Source organism: Nannospalax galili, unplaced genomic scaffold, assembly GCF_000622305.1.
Source record: "Nannospalax galili isolate Female #2095 unplaced genomic scaffold, S.galili_v1.0 scaffold115, whole genome shotgun sequence".
Lineage (NCBI taxonomy): Eukaryota > Metazoa > Chordata > Mammalia > Rodentia > Spalacidae > Nannospalax > Nannospalax galili.
In genome coordinates this window covers 7,122,306-7,140,242 of record NW_008340588.1, presented here as the reverse complement: position 1 = coordinate 7,140,242, position 17,937 = coordinate 7,122,306, and the positions used below count along the sequence as shown (strand labels likewise).

Genomic DNA, 17,937 nt, shown 5'->3' with positions numbered 1-17,937 from the left:
GTTGGAACCTCATTTAATTTTATGTCTTATAGAGTTTATAATGAGTAAAAGATTATATAAGGGTAATAATTCATCTGTAAACCTAGAAATGTACAGCCAATTTTGAAAGAGATGTACCCTAGCTCAGAAAAATGTTATTGAATAGGTTAATGCTGTTGTAATGAAATGCTTCTTTCAATTAAAAAAAAGAAAAGAAAGAAAGAAACAGTATATTTTAAAATATGGTGGTGCACTTGTTTATTTCCAGCACTTGGGAGGCAAAGGTAGGTGGATCTCTGTGTGTTCAAGTCCAGCCTGGTCTACACAGTGAGTTCCAGGCCAGCTGGGGCTACAGGCAGACACTGTCTCAGAAAGACCAAAAAACAGCAACAACAATAACAAAACTTACCTAAGCCCGTCACTGAACTTGCACATTAATTGCAACTGCAACTGGGTCTAAGGGGCTGGGGATACAGCTGAGCTGGTAGAGTACTTGCCTCACTTGCATAAGGCCCCAAGTTCCATGCCCAGTGCCATATAAACTTGACTTGATGGTACACAAAAAATATTAAAAAAAAAGCCGAGTGAATTGCAAAAAAAAAAAAAAAAATGAAGGCTTATATGTCAATTACTGAGCTAAGCATATAACACACATTTTCTAATTCTACTTTATAACATTCCTTCCCTTATCCTAACACATCCTTCCCTCAAGCTAAAAGCCCATTTTTTACTTTTTTTTAAAAAAACCAACACTAATTATTTGTTAAAAGTATCCACTGAAGGTATCAGGTCCCACTTTGCTTAGGGAAACTGAGAACTAGAAAGCTTAAATATCTTCCCAGGTATGGTGATGGTGGCAAACACCTATAATTTCAGCACTAGAAAGGTAGAGGCAAGAGAAGCATAAGTCCAAGGTCAGCTAGACAGCATTGAGATGATGAAGATGGAGGAGGAGGAAGAGGAAGAAGAGGAGGAAGAGGAGAGGAAAAGCCTAAGCACTTTCTCCAAGATCACACAGCTATAAGCAATAAATTCAGCATTCATACCCATATTTACCAAAAACCTGTAATCTTAACCACTCACAGTACTTCCCTGTACGAAGCAAACATCCAAACAATTACCTTTTCAGAATCTACAAAGTGTGTAGCAATTCCTGCAGTATGCATATCTCTTCCTTTTAGTCTGAATCCTGTCAATGCAAGGAAGTAACCCAGTTTCCCTTGAAGTCTTGGCAAGAAATAACCTCCACCCACATCAGGGAATAGTCCTGCAATTAAATACAACAAAAATAATAATTCAAACAAAAGATGGATGAAAAGAATCTCTTTAGGTCACTTAGCCACTTCTAATCTATACTACAAATATTAAGCTATACAATGAGCTCATTGTCACAAAAAGTTTGTTATAAATTATACTAACTTATTTTGGACATTTTTCAAATGATTTCTACAGAAATCATTAAAGTATCTGACGGTACAATGTCTGTGTATTAGAAGTACACAATGCTAGGGCTAGATAGATGGTTCAGTGAAGCAATGCTGGGGCCAGGGGATAATGTTCAGTAAGTATCTGAGTTTGATCCCTAGAACTCACACTAAATTAACCAGGCAATGGTAGCAGATGACTGTAATCCCAGAGCTAGGGAGGCAAAGACAGGGAGGTCTCTGGGGCCAGCCAGACCAGCTTGGTGAGTTCCAGGCCAGTGAGAGATGGTGCCTGAGGAAAGACAACTGAGATTATCCTCATCCTCTGGCCTACATATACATACATACCACACACACACACACACACACACACACACACACACAATTATTCAATGATACTTAAATTCTCTTGACATTTATTTTTTAAGAGCATCTGAAATGGATAGAGAAAAAATATTTCCTTTCCAAATGATACTCCCAGAATTACTTTGCTCTTTTTGTTATTTTGAGGCAGGGGCTTACTGTGTAGCCCAGGATGGCCTTAAACTTGTGCTCTCCTGCATCAGTTCTCAGGATCCCCAATACTGGGATTACAAGTATGGGTACCACATCCAGCTTGAGCAAAAATTCAGTGTCTTGCATCCCACTTCTTAACAATCTTCAGCAACTATGTTTCTCTTAGATTAAAACAATCACCTTTAACAAATTCTTATAGGTCAGACTCAGGCCACATTTTCATTTGTATCTCTTACAACCACCTTTAAAATCTAGTCACTCTTATCATTTTTCATCTGCCCAACACTGTCCTTCCTGCCCTCAAGCAGATTTTAGCAGAACGCTGCCCATGTGAACACCTTCCCATCCTGAAACATCTTTTCCTCCAAGGCATTACACACACACACACACACACACACACACACACACACACACACTTACTTGCTGCTCTGCTTGACCCCTGAGTGTCACAGACACTAGACTTGATATTAGGGCATCTACCTATGTTTACTGTCCTTGGCTCCTACGGCTTTAAATAACATCTTCCTGCTGATTACTCCCTGATATGAATTGGATTTGTCCGTCCAAAATCTGTATGTTGAAGCCCTAGCTCAAAATGCAACTGTATTAGAGACAGAGCTTTAGGTAATAAAGGTTGAAAAGGAGAGACTCTAATCCAACAGAACTGGTATTCTTAGAGGAAGAGATACCAGGGATGCAGACATACAGAGGAAAGGCTATGTGAAGAGGTGGCAAGGTGAGCCCTAAAAGCCAAGGAGAAAGGAGGAACCAAACCTACCCATATCTTGATCTTTGGCTTCCAGCATTTAGAACTATGAGAAATAAATATATGGTGTTTGAAGCTAATCAGCCTATGGTATTTTGCCAAGGTAGCCCTAGTAGACAAACACAGTCCCCATCCCCAATCCAGTTAAGCCTTTTCCCTTCAATACCAAACCCTAGACCTGCCTTTTTTTTTTTTTTAATTAAAGACCTTTATTAAAGATGCTTGCAGTTTGTTGACTTTTTTGAAAAAAATCAAATTGTAAACTTTCATTACAAATAATGTTCTTAAGACTCTCAACTTGACCAGGTATGAAACAATTTAAAAACCTTCAAAGGTGTATTGAGAAAAACCAGGCTTTTTTAAAAAACGGTGTTTGTCATTACCAAAAATAGACATCTTTAAGTAAAACCCCATGCTGCATAAACAAAGCAGATAGTTCTAGTGTATCTAGTCAATGGGCAAAAAGCAAGCACTTAAGGTCTTCAGCTCCAATCTTTTATTCATTTCTTCTTGTTGGATGACTAAATTAGATGGTGGTAAAGATGGTAAACTGGCTTTTACTCAGCCCCGCCCTACTCAGCCTCAGAGCAGATGAATTCTCAGCTGGTGGATTGGCTGCTTTTGTCTTTTTGTCATCTTGTGGTTTAGGGTACTCTGGGCGGCTGCGTTGGTAGTTGATGTGCAGCGATACCGACATGGAGGTGGCTGCTGACCCTGGGTCTCATCTCTTTGATGTTCCTTGTCCTCTTCATTGCCATCCTCTCTAGGCTGTCTTGGCGAGGAGGACCCCTATGGAATCGTGGTCTGTAACCTGATACATACTGTCTCACTAGTCTCCCTTGGTTTCCTGCACCTTCCATCACTTCTCCCTGTACAGGAGGGCTGGAATACTGTGGTGGATGCTCATAGGGTCTCCGCATGCAGTAAGATGGAAACTTCTGCCTGCAGTAGGGTGTGCGTTGTTGGTCTTAGCCTTCAGGAGCACTCTCTGATCCCTCATTCTTTTCCCCGTTCACTATTCTGGTAATTCTGCTAGTAATTGCATGGAGGACCCCTACGACATAGCGTCTATAATGGTTACAGTCTCCTGCGTATTTACGTCTTGAACTGAATTCACCAGGGCCTGTAACATTTGCTCCCTCCGCACTCTTTTCTCCTTCAACAACATCAAACTCCAGTCACTCCATCTCCTACACTACGAAGGCACTTCCTTGGGTTATTCTTCTTTGTGGCAGTCTGATGTACAAATATGGCTACTGGGCCTTGGCCTCGCTGCTCAAGGTTGCAGTGATGGTGACTGGGGCCAGCTGCAGTAGCTGCTGCTCCTCCTGAGAGGTGTGATGGTAGCTAGGCCAGCTGCAGTAGCAGTGGGGCTGCTCAGGGCTCTCTGGGGTCTGCTCTCTGCTCAAGCTACCGATCGACCTCTAGACCTACATTTTATATATAATCACATAGCTAATAAGCATCTACATATATCACAGCAAAAACACAACTCTAGACTCACATCCCTTCAACTACAATGCTCCTTTCCTGATCAGCCTCCTCCATTCAGAAGCACAAGTTAAATACTTTGGAACTATCATCAGTTCATCACATCTACAATCCAGCTATCTCCAAATCATCTTACAACCTTAACAACAGTTCCAACTTAATGCTGTCAGAGTTTCTGAGCCTGCCACAGTCCCTTATTTGAGAAAATGACCAAGGTATCTATCTAGAATTCCTAGAATGGAGTGCCAAAGAGGAGAGAGCTATAGAAAGAGAACTCTTGTCAGGGCGTGGTGGTGCATGGTGGCCCACGCCTTTAGTCCCAGCACTCGGAAGGCAGAGGCAGGCGGATCTTTGTGAGTTCAAGACCAGCCTGGTCTGCATGGTGAGTACCAGGACAGCTGGGGCTACAGTGAGACCCTGTCTCAAAAAGACCAAAAAAAAAAAGTCATTTATAATATCAAGTAATATGAAATATACATAAATACTTATAAGACCAACACACTGAAAACCATAAAACTTTTGATGACTTTGAAAAGGTGGAAGTATACCTTATCCATGGGCCTGAAGATACTGTCTTATTAAGATATCATTTCTTGAGCTAGGCAGATAGTTCATCCAGTAAGCATCCATGCAAGCATGAGGACCTGAGTTTAGATTCTCCAGCACCCATGTAAAAAGCTGGGTGTGGTGGCACATGCTGTAAACCCAGTGCTAGGGAGAGGGTGACAGAATCTGTGGGCTTAGCTGAATTGACCACATTCTGGTTAAATTAAAGACCTTATCTCAAAAAATAAGAAAACACTTGACCTAGATCTCTGACATCCACATGCACATGCACACCGCATTCATGTGCATGGACCCCACACACACAGTCAGCACACATGAAAGGAAGGGAGGGAAGGAGGGAGACAGAGAGGGAGCAGGAGGGAGTCAATTCTTCCTGAACTGACCTACAGATTGTCAACATGCCAAATACAATAACAGAAGGCAATTTTGTTGAAATTGACAGACTAAATTTTACATAGAAATACAACTGGTCTATATAACGAAAGCAACTTGGAAAAGGGGAGATAAAATCAGAAGGCTATCACTACCTAATTTCAAGCACTATTACAAGGCAATAGCATTCAAGACGCTATGATACTGACACAAGATCAATGCATGCAGCACAGGCATCTGACAGAGACACAAAGGCAATTCAGTGAAGGAACAAGAGCCTTTTCAACAAACAATGCTGGAGTGACCGTCTTTCCAATACAAAACAGTAACTTTGATCTTGCCTCACATCATCTATAAAAACGTCAGTGTGTCATAGATTGAAATTAAAAAATATTTCCCTTAATAATCCCTTATTTAATATTACAGGGTGTTAATGTCTCCAGATAAATATTCTTGCTTTTGTATTTTTATATAATTACTGAGATATACAAACTTTTAGGTATCTTGTTTTTAAAGTACTTTCATTGTTGCATTCAGAAGATTATATTAGCTACAAACACACATGTGCACACCCCCACACAAACACAAACACACAAAATCTGGACTATGATTCAAAAAGTAATTACAAAAACTTTTTGGTGTTTTTACCTATTCCTGTTTCTGGCATTGCAAAGAGAGACCTTTCCGTGGCCACTCGGAATCGACCATGAACTGAGACACCAACTCCCTAGGGAAAAAAGAAAAGATTTATGTTCAAAATGTGGTAAAATTAAAAACATTAACCCACAAATATTTCAAAGCAGGCAAGCTCTCTTTACACTATCCTTATATTCTACAGGAATTTGTTTCAAAGTAGAAGCTGGAAAGAAGCCCTAAGCCATACAGTTTTAGACGTTTCTGATGGATTTGCTAGACCAAAATATATAGGGATCCTGATATTAGAAACATTTCTTCTAACTGAGATGTTCTCACCAGTATTCTATGTTGTGTTTCTGGTCTCTTCCCCAATTCCCTTTCATTTCAAAACAGATGCAGCATTATAGGACACTGACTCTTCTCAGAAACTGAGTATTGTTTATTAGTGGCAGAGATCAGCAAAAAAGCATAACTAAGTTATTGTAGTAAGTTTTAATAATTTTGATTTTTTTTTTTTTTTTTTTTTTGGTGAGACAGGGTCTCCCTGTAGCCCCAGCTGTCCTGGAACTCACTATATCTAGACCAGGCCGGCCTTGAACTTGCAGACATCCATCCGCCTGCCTAAAGGCGTGCACCATCACGCCTTAATTTTAAAAAGAATACTTATCACCCTTTATTTACTTACAGATTTCACCAAATAAAATTAGCCCTATCATTTTTTCATATGCAACATTTAATAAGACCAACTATAAAACTCCTAAAACTTGGGTACTAGAAGATTTGGCTCAAAGTCCATCTCAGACTTGATGTCATAGAAAAGGGCTAATATCTTTGAAATCGAGAAACTCTTGAAGTAAGAAGTATTTGCGAAGGCAGAGTATCCATATAGTAATGCCAACTGCCAGCACTATAACTTCTATGCTGTACTCTTCACACTATCCAGAACTTTCACTATCTCGGTTCGCATTCAGCCCAGTGCTGTAACTTTGGAGTCACGGCTGAGTCTATGGAGTCTGTAGAACAATGCCAGCTCTGTGTGCAGTATGCTGACAGCTAAGCAAGGTTTCACTTCTGAGTCTTAATTTTCATTAGAATTTCCTAAATTCAGGGCTGGAGAGATGGCTCAGTAGTTAAGGGCGCTGGCTGCACCTACAGAGGACCCAGGTTCAGTTCTCAGCACCCACATGGCAGCTAACAACTGATCATAACTCCAGTTCCAGGGGATCTGACGCACCCTTCTGACCTCCATGAGCATTGCACAACATGAATGCACTTACATACATGTAGGCAGGCAATATACTCACACAAATTTTATTTTATAAAATAAAAATAATAAAATGTTTAAAAGAAAAAAAAGAAAATACTTAAGATACCCATTTAATTTCTTATAAACTTTTGTATTGTATGCTAAGCTCAAACTTGAATAGACCATATCCAGAAACATGGAAATTAGTAACATTCTTTGGTCACTACCTATATCCTTGTGGTCAACATCTGCAATTTATATCTGTAATTTTAGATTCATTAATAGTAGGCTTATTTGTGGATAGAGCATTATGACATAACCAACTAGCAATATCAGTCTAAATTAGACTATCCACAAACTTCAAGACTATAATGAAATCTTATAATTCTGATAAAAATAAACCATTTGATCTGGGTGTGGTGGTGCGCCATCTTTAATCCCAGCACTTGGGAGGCAGAGGAAGGTGGATCTCTGTGAGTTCAAGGCCAGCCTGGTCTACATAGCAAGTTCCAGGCCAGCTGGGGCTACAGGGAGACCCTGTCTCAATAAGACAAAAAATAAATAAATAAAATAAATAAACCATTTGCTATTTTAAGAGCCTTTGGCTTGTATTCTGTTCTCTGTTTATAGTCTGTATTGTACCTGAAAATTTGCAATTCTTCAGGAACATGTATGACTTTAAAAGTAAATGTTGAGGGGTTGGGGATTTAGCTCAGTGATAGAGTGCTTGCCTAGCAAGCACACGGCCCTGGTTTTGGTCCTCAGAAAGAAAAAAGAAAAAGAAAATGTTGAGCTGAATTAGCAACTTTCATAATAGCATTCTATTGAGTTAAAGACCACACTGCACCCAAGTAAAAGCTCAAATTGTAGTAGAGACCAAATCCTGAGAAGGCCACAGCCACTACACCCCCAGAGAACAATACCAACACATGGAAAGAAGCGATGATGGAAGGGAGAAGTAGGTAAACACACTACTAAAATTTGCTCTAAGTCCAGTTTTCAGGAAGACAAGCTATCCTCTCTTATATTTGGATTCCCACTGGTCCTTCTACTTGTCTAATAGCTGCTCCATTCTCTTTTGTGGGCCCATCTGAGTGAGTCTCTGTTCAAGTAAAACAATGTCTTTTCACCAGGAATTCAATTAGAATTAGACCTACCTATATTCAGTCATGCTTGAGCCTCACCCAATGTAAGTCACTTAATTCCTTTGGCCTCTAGGATATTTTTGCAATATTGTTTTGTGGTCTTTCTTCCAACACTGCTCTCCCTAACTGGACATTCCCACTATATTTCCTATATTTCCTGCATCTGTGGGATGCAGACCATAGATCAGCTTCTGTTCATAGAACTTTCTCCTCTTCCTGAAGTCTAAAGAGAAAGAAAATTAAAGCCCCACATTCTTCCTGTAGAAACTACAGATTCTCAATGTGTTAATTCCATACTCCATAATACAGTTTAGTTTCAATCATAACTGATAAAATCAAGAAGATATCTCATTTTATTAAAGTTATTAATGAAAAGCTTCTTGGTAAAAAAAAAAAAAAAAATGGAAAGATGCCCTAACTTTGTACTTAGATGTCCTTGGGAAGGGGGTAGAGGAAGTATGGTGGTCTGAATGAGAAATGTCCCTCCAGGCTCAATAATTTGAACAACTGGTCCCTGGGGTTGGTGGCACTGTTTGGGAGGTCACGGAATTCAGGAGGTGCAGCCTTGCTGGAGGAAGTATGTCACTGGGTACAGGCTTTGAGTTCATGACCTCGCCCCACTTCCAGTTCATTCTCTCTGCTTTGTGTTTGCAGTTGAAGATATGAACCCTCAGCTTTCGGTTCCTGTCACCATGCCTACCACTTGCCACCATGCTTCCCTGCCATGATGGACTTTTACCCCTCTGGAACCATAAGACAACATAAACTCTTTCTTCCATAAGTTGCCTTTGGTCATTGCACAGCATTATCACAACAGAAAAGTACCTAATACAGGAAGGTAAAGAATGAAGGACTCTGATAAGACAGACAAGTGTGGACAGACAGACAGGCCACCTGGGGTAAACTGCTAAGCAGCACAGGACCATCTGTGAGGATATTCATTACATCTTGAAAAATAACATAACTCCGTGTTTACCTGTGAACAAGGCTCATTAAGGAATTTAATGAGGCCTGGATGTACCTCTCAGTAGAACACTCACCTAGCATGCAGGAGACGGTGGTCTGATCCCCACAACTGAATGGGAGTGGGGGGTGGGGGTGGAGAGAAAACTAGTGACCTTGACAACTTACTATGAGAAATCCTGCGGCTAAATAAAATCCTAACTCTAAGAGAGAAGGAAATCTTAAGTAAAGAGATTCCCAGTGGGGCACTCTATCAAGTAAAGCAGCTATCCATCATACTCAGATAAAACATTAACACAAGAGTTAGCATAAATAAAAACGAATGCATGAAAGCACAGTCTACATATTTGGAAATCCAAGAGAAGTGATTCTGCTCCTTTTGTTACTACTATTTCAGTCACACATACACATACACACATGCATATATAATTCCTTTTCTTCATATATATATATATATATATGAAATCTTCATATATAAAGAAAAGAAATTCATTTCTCACAGTTTTAGGCCGGGATGTCCAAGCTAGAAGGGCCACATCTAGTCCTTGCTGGGTCATCACATGGCGAGAGCATCACAGTGAGCAGTATACACAAGACTAATATTTCAGGCTTAAAGGAGGCTCTTTTCATTTATTAAAGAGTTTTAAAATGATTTAAGATTAAAAACCCAGGAGATTTTTTCAATGCAGGGAGTGGGAAGAATTGTACCAAAGAAAGCATAATTCAGAAGTTTCACCAAAATCTTTAATTTAGTTAATGAAATTATTTCATCTTTTCTCTCAGGTTCCATTAAGCTCTCAGTTTCTACTAAATGCTGTTAAGAAAAACCAAGTACTTTATTATAAGAAGAAAGGGTTTCTTAACATGTCATCCTCTCAATTGTCAAAAGTAGCAAAAAACAGGGTACCTTTTAAAACTCAAAAAAGCACCTATTACATCTAACAGACCTTTGCAATAGATTAACATAATTTGATCTGAGGACTGTTCATTCTCTTCATGAAAGAGGGACATGTCTCATGTGACACTAATCAGTAGCTAAATATAACCTGATTCAGTAGCTCACATCTGAGCATGGCCAACATTCCATGTTGTTAGTCTGCATCCTAAGAGTCACGAAGGTACTTCTGTGCTCACTGTTTCTACAGCAGTTTCCACTCGTTAGTTAACAAGAACAAGCCAAAGGAGAACTCAGTCGCTGGCCTAACTAAAACCAATTTTCCCCTCTGGCTGTATTTTGCCTCTCTAACTTCCTCCTCCTGAATTACTCTTTTCTGCAGTTGCTTTGAATTCCAAGGACAGACCAGATTAATAAGACAGGGGATGAAAACTGCTCCCAAAGCAGCACTGAGCCTGGGAGAAGATGAGATAACCTCCAAGTAGCATCAGTTACGCATGGTGGAAACTGAGGCTGCCTCTAAGAGCAAAGACTAACCATCCTGTGATAGCCACAGCACACCTCAAGGAATGACACTAACAGCAAAGTCTCCAAAGCCCCCTGTAGAGCAAGAACTGAGACAACAATCAATCAGACTGCTGGCCCAACCAAGGTACCTGTTCTGTCAGCCATGCAAAACCCAGCTCCACTACCCTCAAGTCTCTACCTCTGACTCCCTTTTCCTGTCCAAAGTTCCTGGCAGCACCTTGGAGAGAGATGTGGGGTCACTGAACCTCTTTGATCCCCCCAATGTATCACACTGATTAAAGTTCCCTTCCTCAGCCCTTCACTTGCCCTTGTCTTTGACTGGCATATTGGCCCAGATGACCAAGCTTCATTGTGTCCTGGAACCTAGGCTTTTTCCCTAAAACTCCAGTAACAAAACCTTCCTAAAATATAAGAAAAAACAAACATGTCCACATAGGAGTTACCCAAGAAAGAGTTAGAAATCTCTAGGATAATAGTTCATACAGCCTTTTTGACTGAAATATGTGAGGTAGGTAAGTCATAGGAAGGTGACCAGAAAAAGCAGAGCAAAAAAAAGTGAAGTTTGCTTTACAGATTAAAGCTGGTGTCCTCTCCTTGGTAGGACTCTTTGGTAATTAACTCATCCTTCTCTTCCTGGTACAAAAAGGGAGACACCCTTGATTGTCTTAGAAAAAGGTAACCTTGCTGTTTTCACAGATTTTCTGATTTCTGGCCGCTTCTAAAAAATAATCCTTATGATAAAGTGGCCTGTGTGAACACTTCTGGCCTCCTGCAATCACAAACCCTTCTTCTAGCAGCATCTTAAAGACACTGTGAAATACTAAACAATGCCATACTGCACCCATAATTTGGGCTGGCTTGAGGGAGCCACTATTGTACTATTGTTCCTATTGTAAAATGCAAGAAGGCTGGGCAAGGCAGAGGACAGGAAGACAGACATGCAGCTGCTGTCTAAATCCAGTTCAGCTGGAAAGGGAAACAGGACAAGTACTACAAAGAGAATCCAAATTTAAAGACGCTCCTCTTTTCAAGTTTATTTGAATTCTAACTCTTAAGCAAATTGCCTTCCTGTTATATATTAGTTTGAGAAAACATGATCTCAGAAGTTTAAAGGGTAAACAAAATTTTTAAAAATTAAAAAAAAATTTTTTATTTTTAAATTTTTAAATAAAAACTCAACTGTGATCAACAGTTGAGTTTCAGGCAGTTCCAAGTAGTCACCTAGTAAGATCAAGACAGAATAATGCAAAGTTTTCTTTGCTCCTATGTTGGGCTTAGGAAAGCTCCCTATTCAAGCTGCCCACCAGACCTTTCTCAGCCTCTTCTGGATTCTGCATGCTGTCTCACTTGTGAATTGGTTCTTGCTCAATATATTTTTAATTTAATTCGTCTAAAGTTTTTCTTTTAACTGGCCCAAAACTGTGCCTTTATTAAGGAACAATATTAATATTCTAACAAAAATTCTGAAAATAAAAGTTTTGAGTAACCAATTGTTCTCAACATCTTAAAGAAATGTTTCTCAGAGGAAGACCTTTCCTCCTCAGTATCATCAATATCACCCAAGAACTTATTCAAAATGCATGGGCAAAATCCTTGGGCCACACTTCAGACTGATTAAACTGGAAAATGTAGGAGTAGACTGCATTTTAACAAGCCCTCTAAGTAATTCTGATACAGGTTCAAGTGTGAGAATCACTGCCTTTGGGGTAGACAGACAACACAGAAGCACACACTAGTTAAGGTGGCCGTTAACCTGATTTCCACACCTCAATCATCAGGAGAAGACTTTGAATATGCATAGGTCTATGCTGGGCAGGAAGAGACATGCCTGCAAATCCCAGTACATAGGAGGCTAAGGCAGGAAGATTGCAGTCAGTTTGAGGTCAGCCTGGTCTATATAGCAAGTAACAGGCTGGCCAGGGATACATACATTCTGAGATCTTGTCTAAAAATAAAAAATCAGCTGGAAAGACAGCTCAGTGGGTAACAGCATTGGCTGTTCCTGCAAAGGATCCAGTTCCCAGCACCCAGATAGTAGCTAACATCTGTAACTCTAATTCCAGAAGATCTGAAGCCCTCTTCTGGCCTCCATGGGCATTGCATACAGGCAAAACATACATATAACAATAAATACACTTTAAAACATCATAATAAAATAAAAATAAAGTGCAACCAATATTTACAGCCACTAATCTAGAAGACTGTATCTTTAAAAGCTATAGAGTGCATTAAGTCTTCAATTAAGAATATAAATGAGGAGCCAGAGAGATGGCTTTGTGGTTAAGAGCACTGACTGCTCTTGCAGAGGACCTGGGTTCGATTCCCAGCACCCACATGGTGGCTATGAACCATCCTTAACTCCAGTTCCAGGGGATCCGAAGCCCTCTTATGACCTCTGCAGCATTGCACAACACAGGCACACTCACATACATACAGGCAATACACTCGTACACATAAAATAAAAATAATAAATCAATTTTTTAAAAAAGAAAAAATATATAAATAAGATATGAAAAATTAGTTTTAAGCCACATAAGAAATCCCACTATAAAAAAAATCCAATTCACTCACATCTGTAAATTTTGCTCTTTCAAAGGCTGCACAGATGTCCATTATTAACAGTTATTTTAATCAACGATGCATTTTAATACATACTCTGCATTTCTAGTTGTTATGGGAAAGTTTAGGTCTTTACAGACCATCCAATATACCTGAGTAGAAAAGACTATTACAAAGTAACAATAAAGGGGCTGGAGAGATGGCTCAGCAGTTAAGAGCACTTGCTGCTCTCCTAGAGACCCAGGGTCGATTCCCAGCACCCACATGACAGCTAACGACTGCCTGTAATTACAATTCCAGGGTAATCCAACACCGTCTTCTGACCTCTGCTGTCACTGCATGACATGGTGCACTTACATACATGCCGGCAAAGCCCTCATAAAAATAAAAATAACGAATAAAATATTTGTAAAAAAACAAAGTTAACAGTAAAGCACCAATACCAGGCCAGGGAGAAAGCTCAGTGGGTAAAAGTGCTTGCCACACAGCCTGGTAATCTCAGTCTGATTCTTACAACCCACACAAAGGTGAAAGAAGAGAGAGAGAACTGACTCTACAAAGTTGTCCTCTGACCCCTTCTATCGCAATCATACACATACAATATATGCACAATAATAAGAAAAAATGCCAAATTTAGAATTCAGAGAGAATGCACACAGTGAAGGGAAAAAAAATTTCTTCTAATTACAATAGGTTTTATAACTGTCAAAAAAATAAATAAATAAAGGCTGGAACTTGTCTGAAGATGAATGTTGGTGGGCAAACCTGATGGAATAAAAGACAGTTTTGTTCTGTTTGGGAGAGATGAGGAAACGTTAACATAAGGACAAATTCCCAGTGCCTGTAATGACAGCACTCACAAGGTAAAGGCAGTAGGATCAGGAATTCAAGGTCAGCCTGAACTACATAGTGAGATCTGCTTTTAAAATAAGAAAGGTAGGTGAAAGGTAGCTCAGCAGGTAAAGGCATCTGCTGTCAAGCCTGAAGATCTCAGCTCAATTCCTGGGACCCATACGGTGGAAGGAGAGAACTAACGCCTGCAAGTTGTCATCTGACCTCCACTTGTGCACTGTGATATGGGGGTATGTGCGTGCGCACGCACAATAAATAAAAATGTAATTAAAATGTATAATGTGATAAAATGAAGAGAAGAAAAGGGCAAGAAAATGGGAAGGGAGGGAAGAAAAGGGAAAGAAAGGAGGGAGACACTTTGTCATTCAAGTGAATGAACCACAGATCACTAAATGATGTTTTTCTCAACTTACCCATGGTTGGTTACAGCCTGGAAGCATCCTATAAACTTAGAACAAAACTAGGACAGAAGTTACTTCATTACTTGCCATTGAGAATTGCTGTAGGACAGCGATTCTCAATCACTGGGATCATCTAGAGGTTAGAGGCCTGTTCTCATAGACTGCTGCACCTTACCTCTAGGTTTGACTCCAGGGTGGGACCCCAGAATGTGTATTTCTCCAAAGTTTTCAAGGGCTTCTAGGGTTGATATTACAGAGAACACCTTGAAACCCACAGCCTTGTTGGACTAAGAGTTTTTTTAATTGTCTGATGGAACTGTAGTTAAGAAAGGCTGATATAAAATACACCTTCATTTTGAACATCATTTATGCACCTCAAAGTGAAAAGAAACCAGTAGAAAGAAGCAGATCACCCTTACTCCTGTTTAGGAAAACATCTTGGTCTGTTTACTAGTCTTTTCTTTAGAAATAAATAGAAATGACTGTTGCATATGCAAGCAAGCATGCAAAACCCTACCAAACCATACACAGTATGGGAGCAAAAAGGCCCACAACCTATGTTTCCCTCGGGTTCTTCAGAAAGTTCTGCCTGTTCATAGCACCAATGTGAGTCCACCAATCCTTTCATCTCAAGATTAGTCTTCAGCATTTGTTGCTGCTTTGCTGCTGCTGACGGAACCAGGCCTCTGAGCATGCTAAGCACACACTACTACTGAGTTTCACTCCCAATCCCCATTCTCATCATTTATATCACTTTGCTTTTAATGTTTTTAAATGCTCTGAGAGAACTTCTCAAGTCTGACCTTAACATTTCAATCTTTGTAATACTCACCCCCCACCCTGTGTGTACGTGAGTACAGGTGCACACATGCATGATGTGCATGTGGAAGTCAGAGGACAACCTCAGGTGATGGTCCTCACCTTCCACCTTGTTTGAGACAGTCTATTGTTTGTCCCTGAATTCTCCAGACTAGCTGGCCTGTGAACTCCAGGGCATTCTCCTGTCTCTGCCTCCCATCTCACCTTAGAGCACTGGGATTACAGATGCACACTACCTCAGGGGCTTTATATAGGTTCCGGGGGCTCTGGACTCAGGTCTTCACACTTGTGCAACAAGCGTTTTTACCCAATGGGTCATCTCCCACACTCAATTCTTACTATGTATTGCTTTCAAAATGGAATGGTGGTTCTGTATATTGTATTTTAGTTCCTAGAATTCCTTCCTTTAGTTATCTGTCCTTTTCAGTCTTTCATATGAGCCTGCTGCCTGTCTCCTAATGGGGTTTCCTTCTTAATAGATGCCACATTTTCCTACATGCTTTGGGCATGCTGACTGCTTTTGTTTTATTTTTTTCCCAGTCCTCTTTTCATCACAAGGCAGTTCTCATTTGGCCCTTTAAATAATTTTTTCACAGAATATTTTTGTGGTTTTGTTTTAGAGACAAGACTGCACTATAAAGCCCAGTCCAGTCTGGCCTTCAATTCATGATCCTCCTGCCTCAGTCTCCTGAGTGCTAGAATTACAGACTAGAGTCACCACATCAGCACTTACAAGACTTTTACTTTCCCTGGTCAGAGCTTTCTGGACAAAGTAAAACCAAACCATGCTCAGTACCTGGCAACAAGAAGAGAGGAATAAATTGCCTTTTGACGCTGCTTTCTAACTACATAGCTGCTAGTGGAATTCCCTCCTAAAATAATGTGAAGATATAAACAATCCCTGGTACCAAAAAGAGGCATCATTTCAGGAGATTCTGTAACAACAAGCAGGAAGGACTTCTTGTTTTCCAAATAATAGGTCTTTCAAGTACTGAACACATGTAACTTTCAAAAGTCCACTTTTTGGACTCTTCCCACTGCTGTTTACTGTTGGGGTCACAGTGTGACAGGGTTGAGGGGCCATATTTGGAGGTCACTGACTTTCCCTCACCTTTCCGTAGGAGAGCTGATCATGAAGGAATTCTCTGACCTACCTCTACTACAAGGTACACCCTGATGTGAAAGGAGTCCCACCTCAGCCAGAGAAAAGGATGCTACACAGGCGGCCAAGAAGAATCTGTGTGAGCAGGCTTTGCTAATTTCCCACCAGTGGGCTTCCACTGGCTCAAATCTCTTTTGTCTAATGATACTGCTATTGCAGAGTACCCGGGTTTGGTTCCCAGTACCCACATGGTGGCTAACAACTGTCCATAACTCCAATTTCAGGAGATCTGATACCCTCTTCTGATCTCCACAGGCACTGCAAGACACAGGTGCACTTACATACATTGAGGCAATACATTCATACACCTAAAAGTAAAATAATAAATAAAAATTTTTTTAAAATAGAAAGTTCCTGTCTGAGTTGGAACTTGGATTAAATGAATGTGCTATGCTTCTTTGTTCTGGAGGTGTCAGCCACTACCCTTGCAATGAGTCACAAAAAGAAGCTGCTTTTTAGGTTTGTCATCAAAACCTGGGCACCTGGGCTCGAATCCAGGACCCACACAGTAGAAGGAGAGAACTGACTTCCACAAGTAGTCCTCTGACTTTCACATGCTCACCATGGCACATGCTTCCTTCCCAATAAGCATATATACATACATAGTTTTTATTTATTTTTCTTTATGTGGTTGAATGCTTTGCCTGCATGTGTGTAAGTGCATCCATGTCATGCACTGTCCATGGAGGACAGAAGAGGGTGTCAGATCCCCTGGAACTGGAGTTATAGATGGTTGTTAGCCGCTATGTGGGTGCTGGAATTCAAACCTGAGTCTTCTGTAAGAACAGCCATGCTCTTAATCACTGAGCCATCTCTCCACCCCATACATAGTTTTTTAAGTGTTTTTTTCCTCATCCACATTATCTTCCCAGAGTCAGTTCAATTCACTTGCTTCTTCATGCAGCCCCTTTTCTACCCTCCATTCTAACCCCTTACTTTTGAGAAGAATTGCATTTGTTGTAATCAGTACCATGCGATTGACTATTTGCTCTGTAATTATTTCCTGTTTTCTCCAGTTTCACAGAAAGTTATTCAAAGCATATCTTAGACTTCTTTATAATAGCACAGAGACCAAGTAACTATCTGTCAACTAACAGAAAGATGGTTCTAACTTCATGAAGAATACAAGCACTAAGCTGGGTCTAGTTGCACACACCTGCAATCCTAGCACTCAGGAGGTAGAGGGAAGAGGACTGAGAGCAAGGCCACCTAAGCTACACAGCAAGATCCTGTCTCAAAAAAGGAAAAAATGACAGCACTTCTACTAATGTGAAATTTTATACAACAGATACAATCTAGTGAACCACATCCCCACTACTAAATGTCTAAGGAAAATAAGACTCAGTGTTGTTTCTCTTCTCCCAGTGTTGGAGGCAATCTGCTAATGTGCAAGTAGAAAAAAGGGTTATACTGGGCATGGTGATATATGCCTATAATGTCACTCAGCACTTGGGATGCAGAGGCAGGAAATGCATAAATTCAAGGCTATCCTGAACTATGGTCTGAGCTATATGGCAAGACCCTGTCACAAAAAACAAGGGTGAGGGATGAAGCTCAGGGGTAGAACATTTGTTTAGCATGTATAAGGCCCTGAGTTCGATGCCCAGTAGTGTTTA

The 17,937-nt window shown here is 40.3% G+C and overlaps 1 protein-coding gene across 3 annotated transcripts in view; it reads right to left on the bottom strand.

Moving 5' to 3' along the window:
- Hibch (3-hydroxyisobutyryl-CoA hydrolase) overlaps positions 1 to 17,937 on the bottom strand; it is an 80,080-nt gene that overhangs the window by 29,063 nt on the left and 33,080 nt on the right. For all 3 annotated transcript variants that reach the window (XM_008835621.3, XM_008835622.3, XM_008835623.3), the window contains 2 exons: positions 5,764 to 5,842; positions 1,101 to 1,246 (listed from right to left, as the gene is read on the bottom strand). In XM_008835621.3, the coding sequence (XP_008833843.1) occupies positions 1,101 to 1,246; positions 5,764 to 5,842 (225 nt within the window). The remainder of the gene's footprint in view (positions 1 to 1,100; positions 1,247 to 5,763; positions 5,843 to 17,937) is intronic.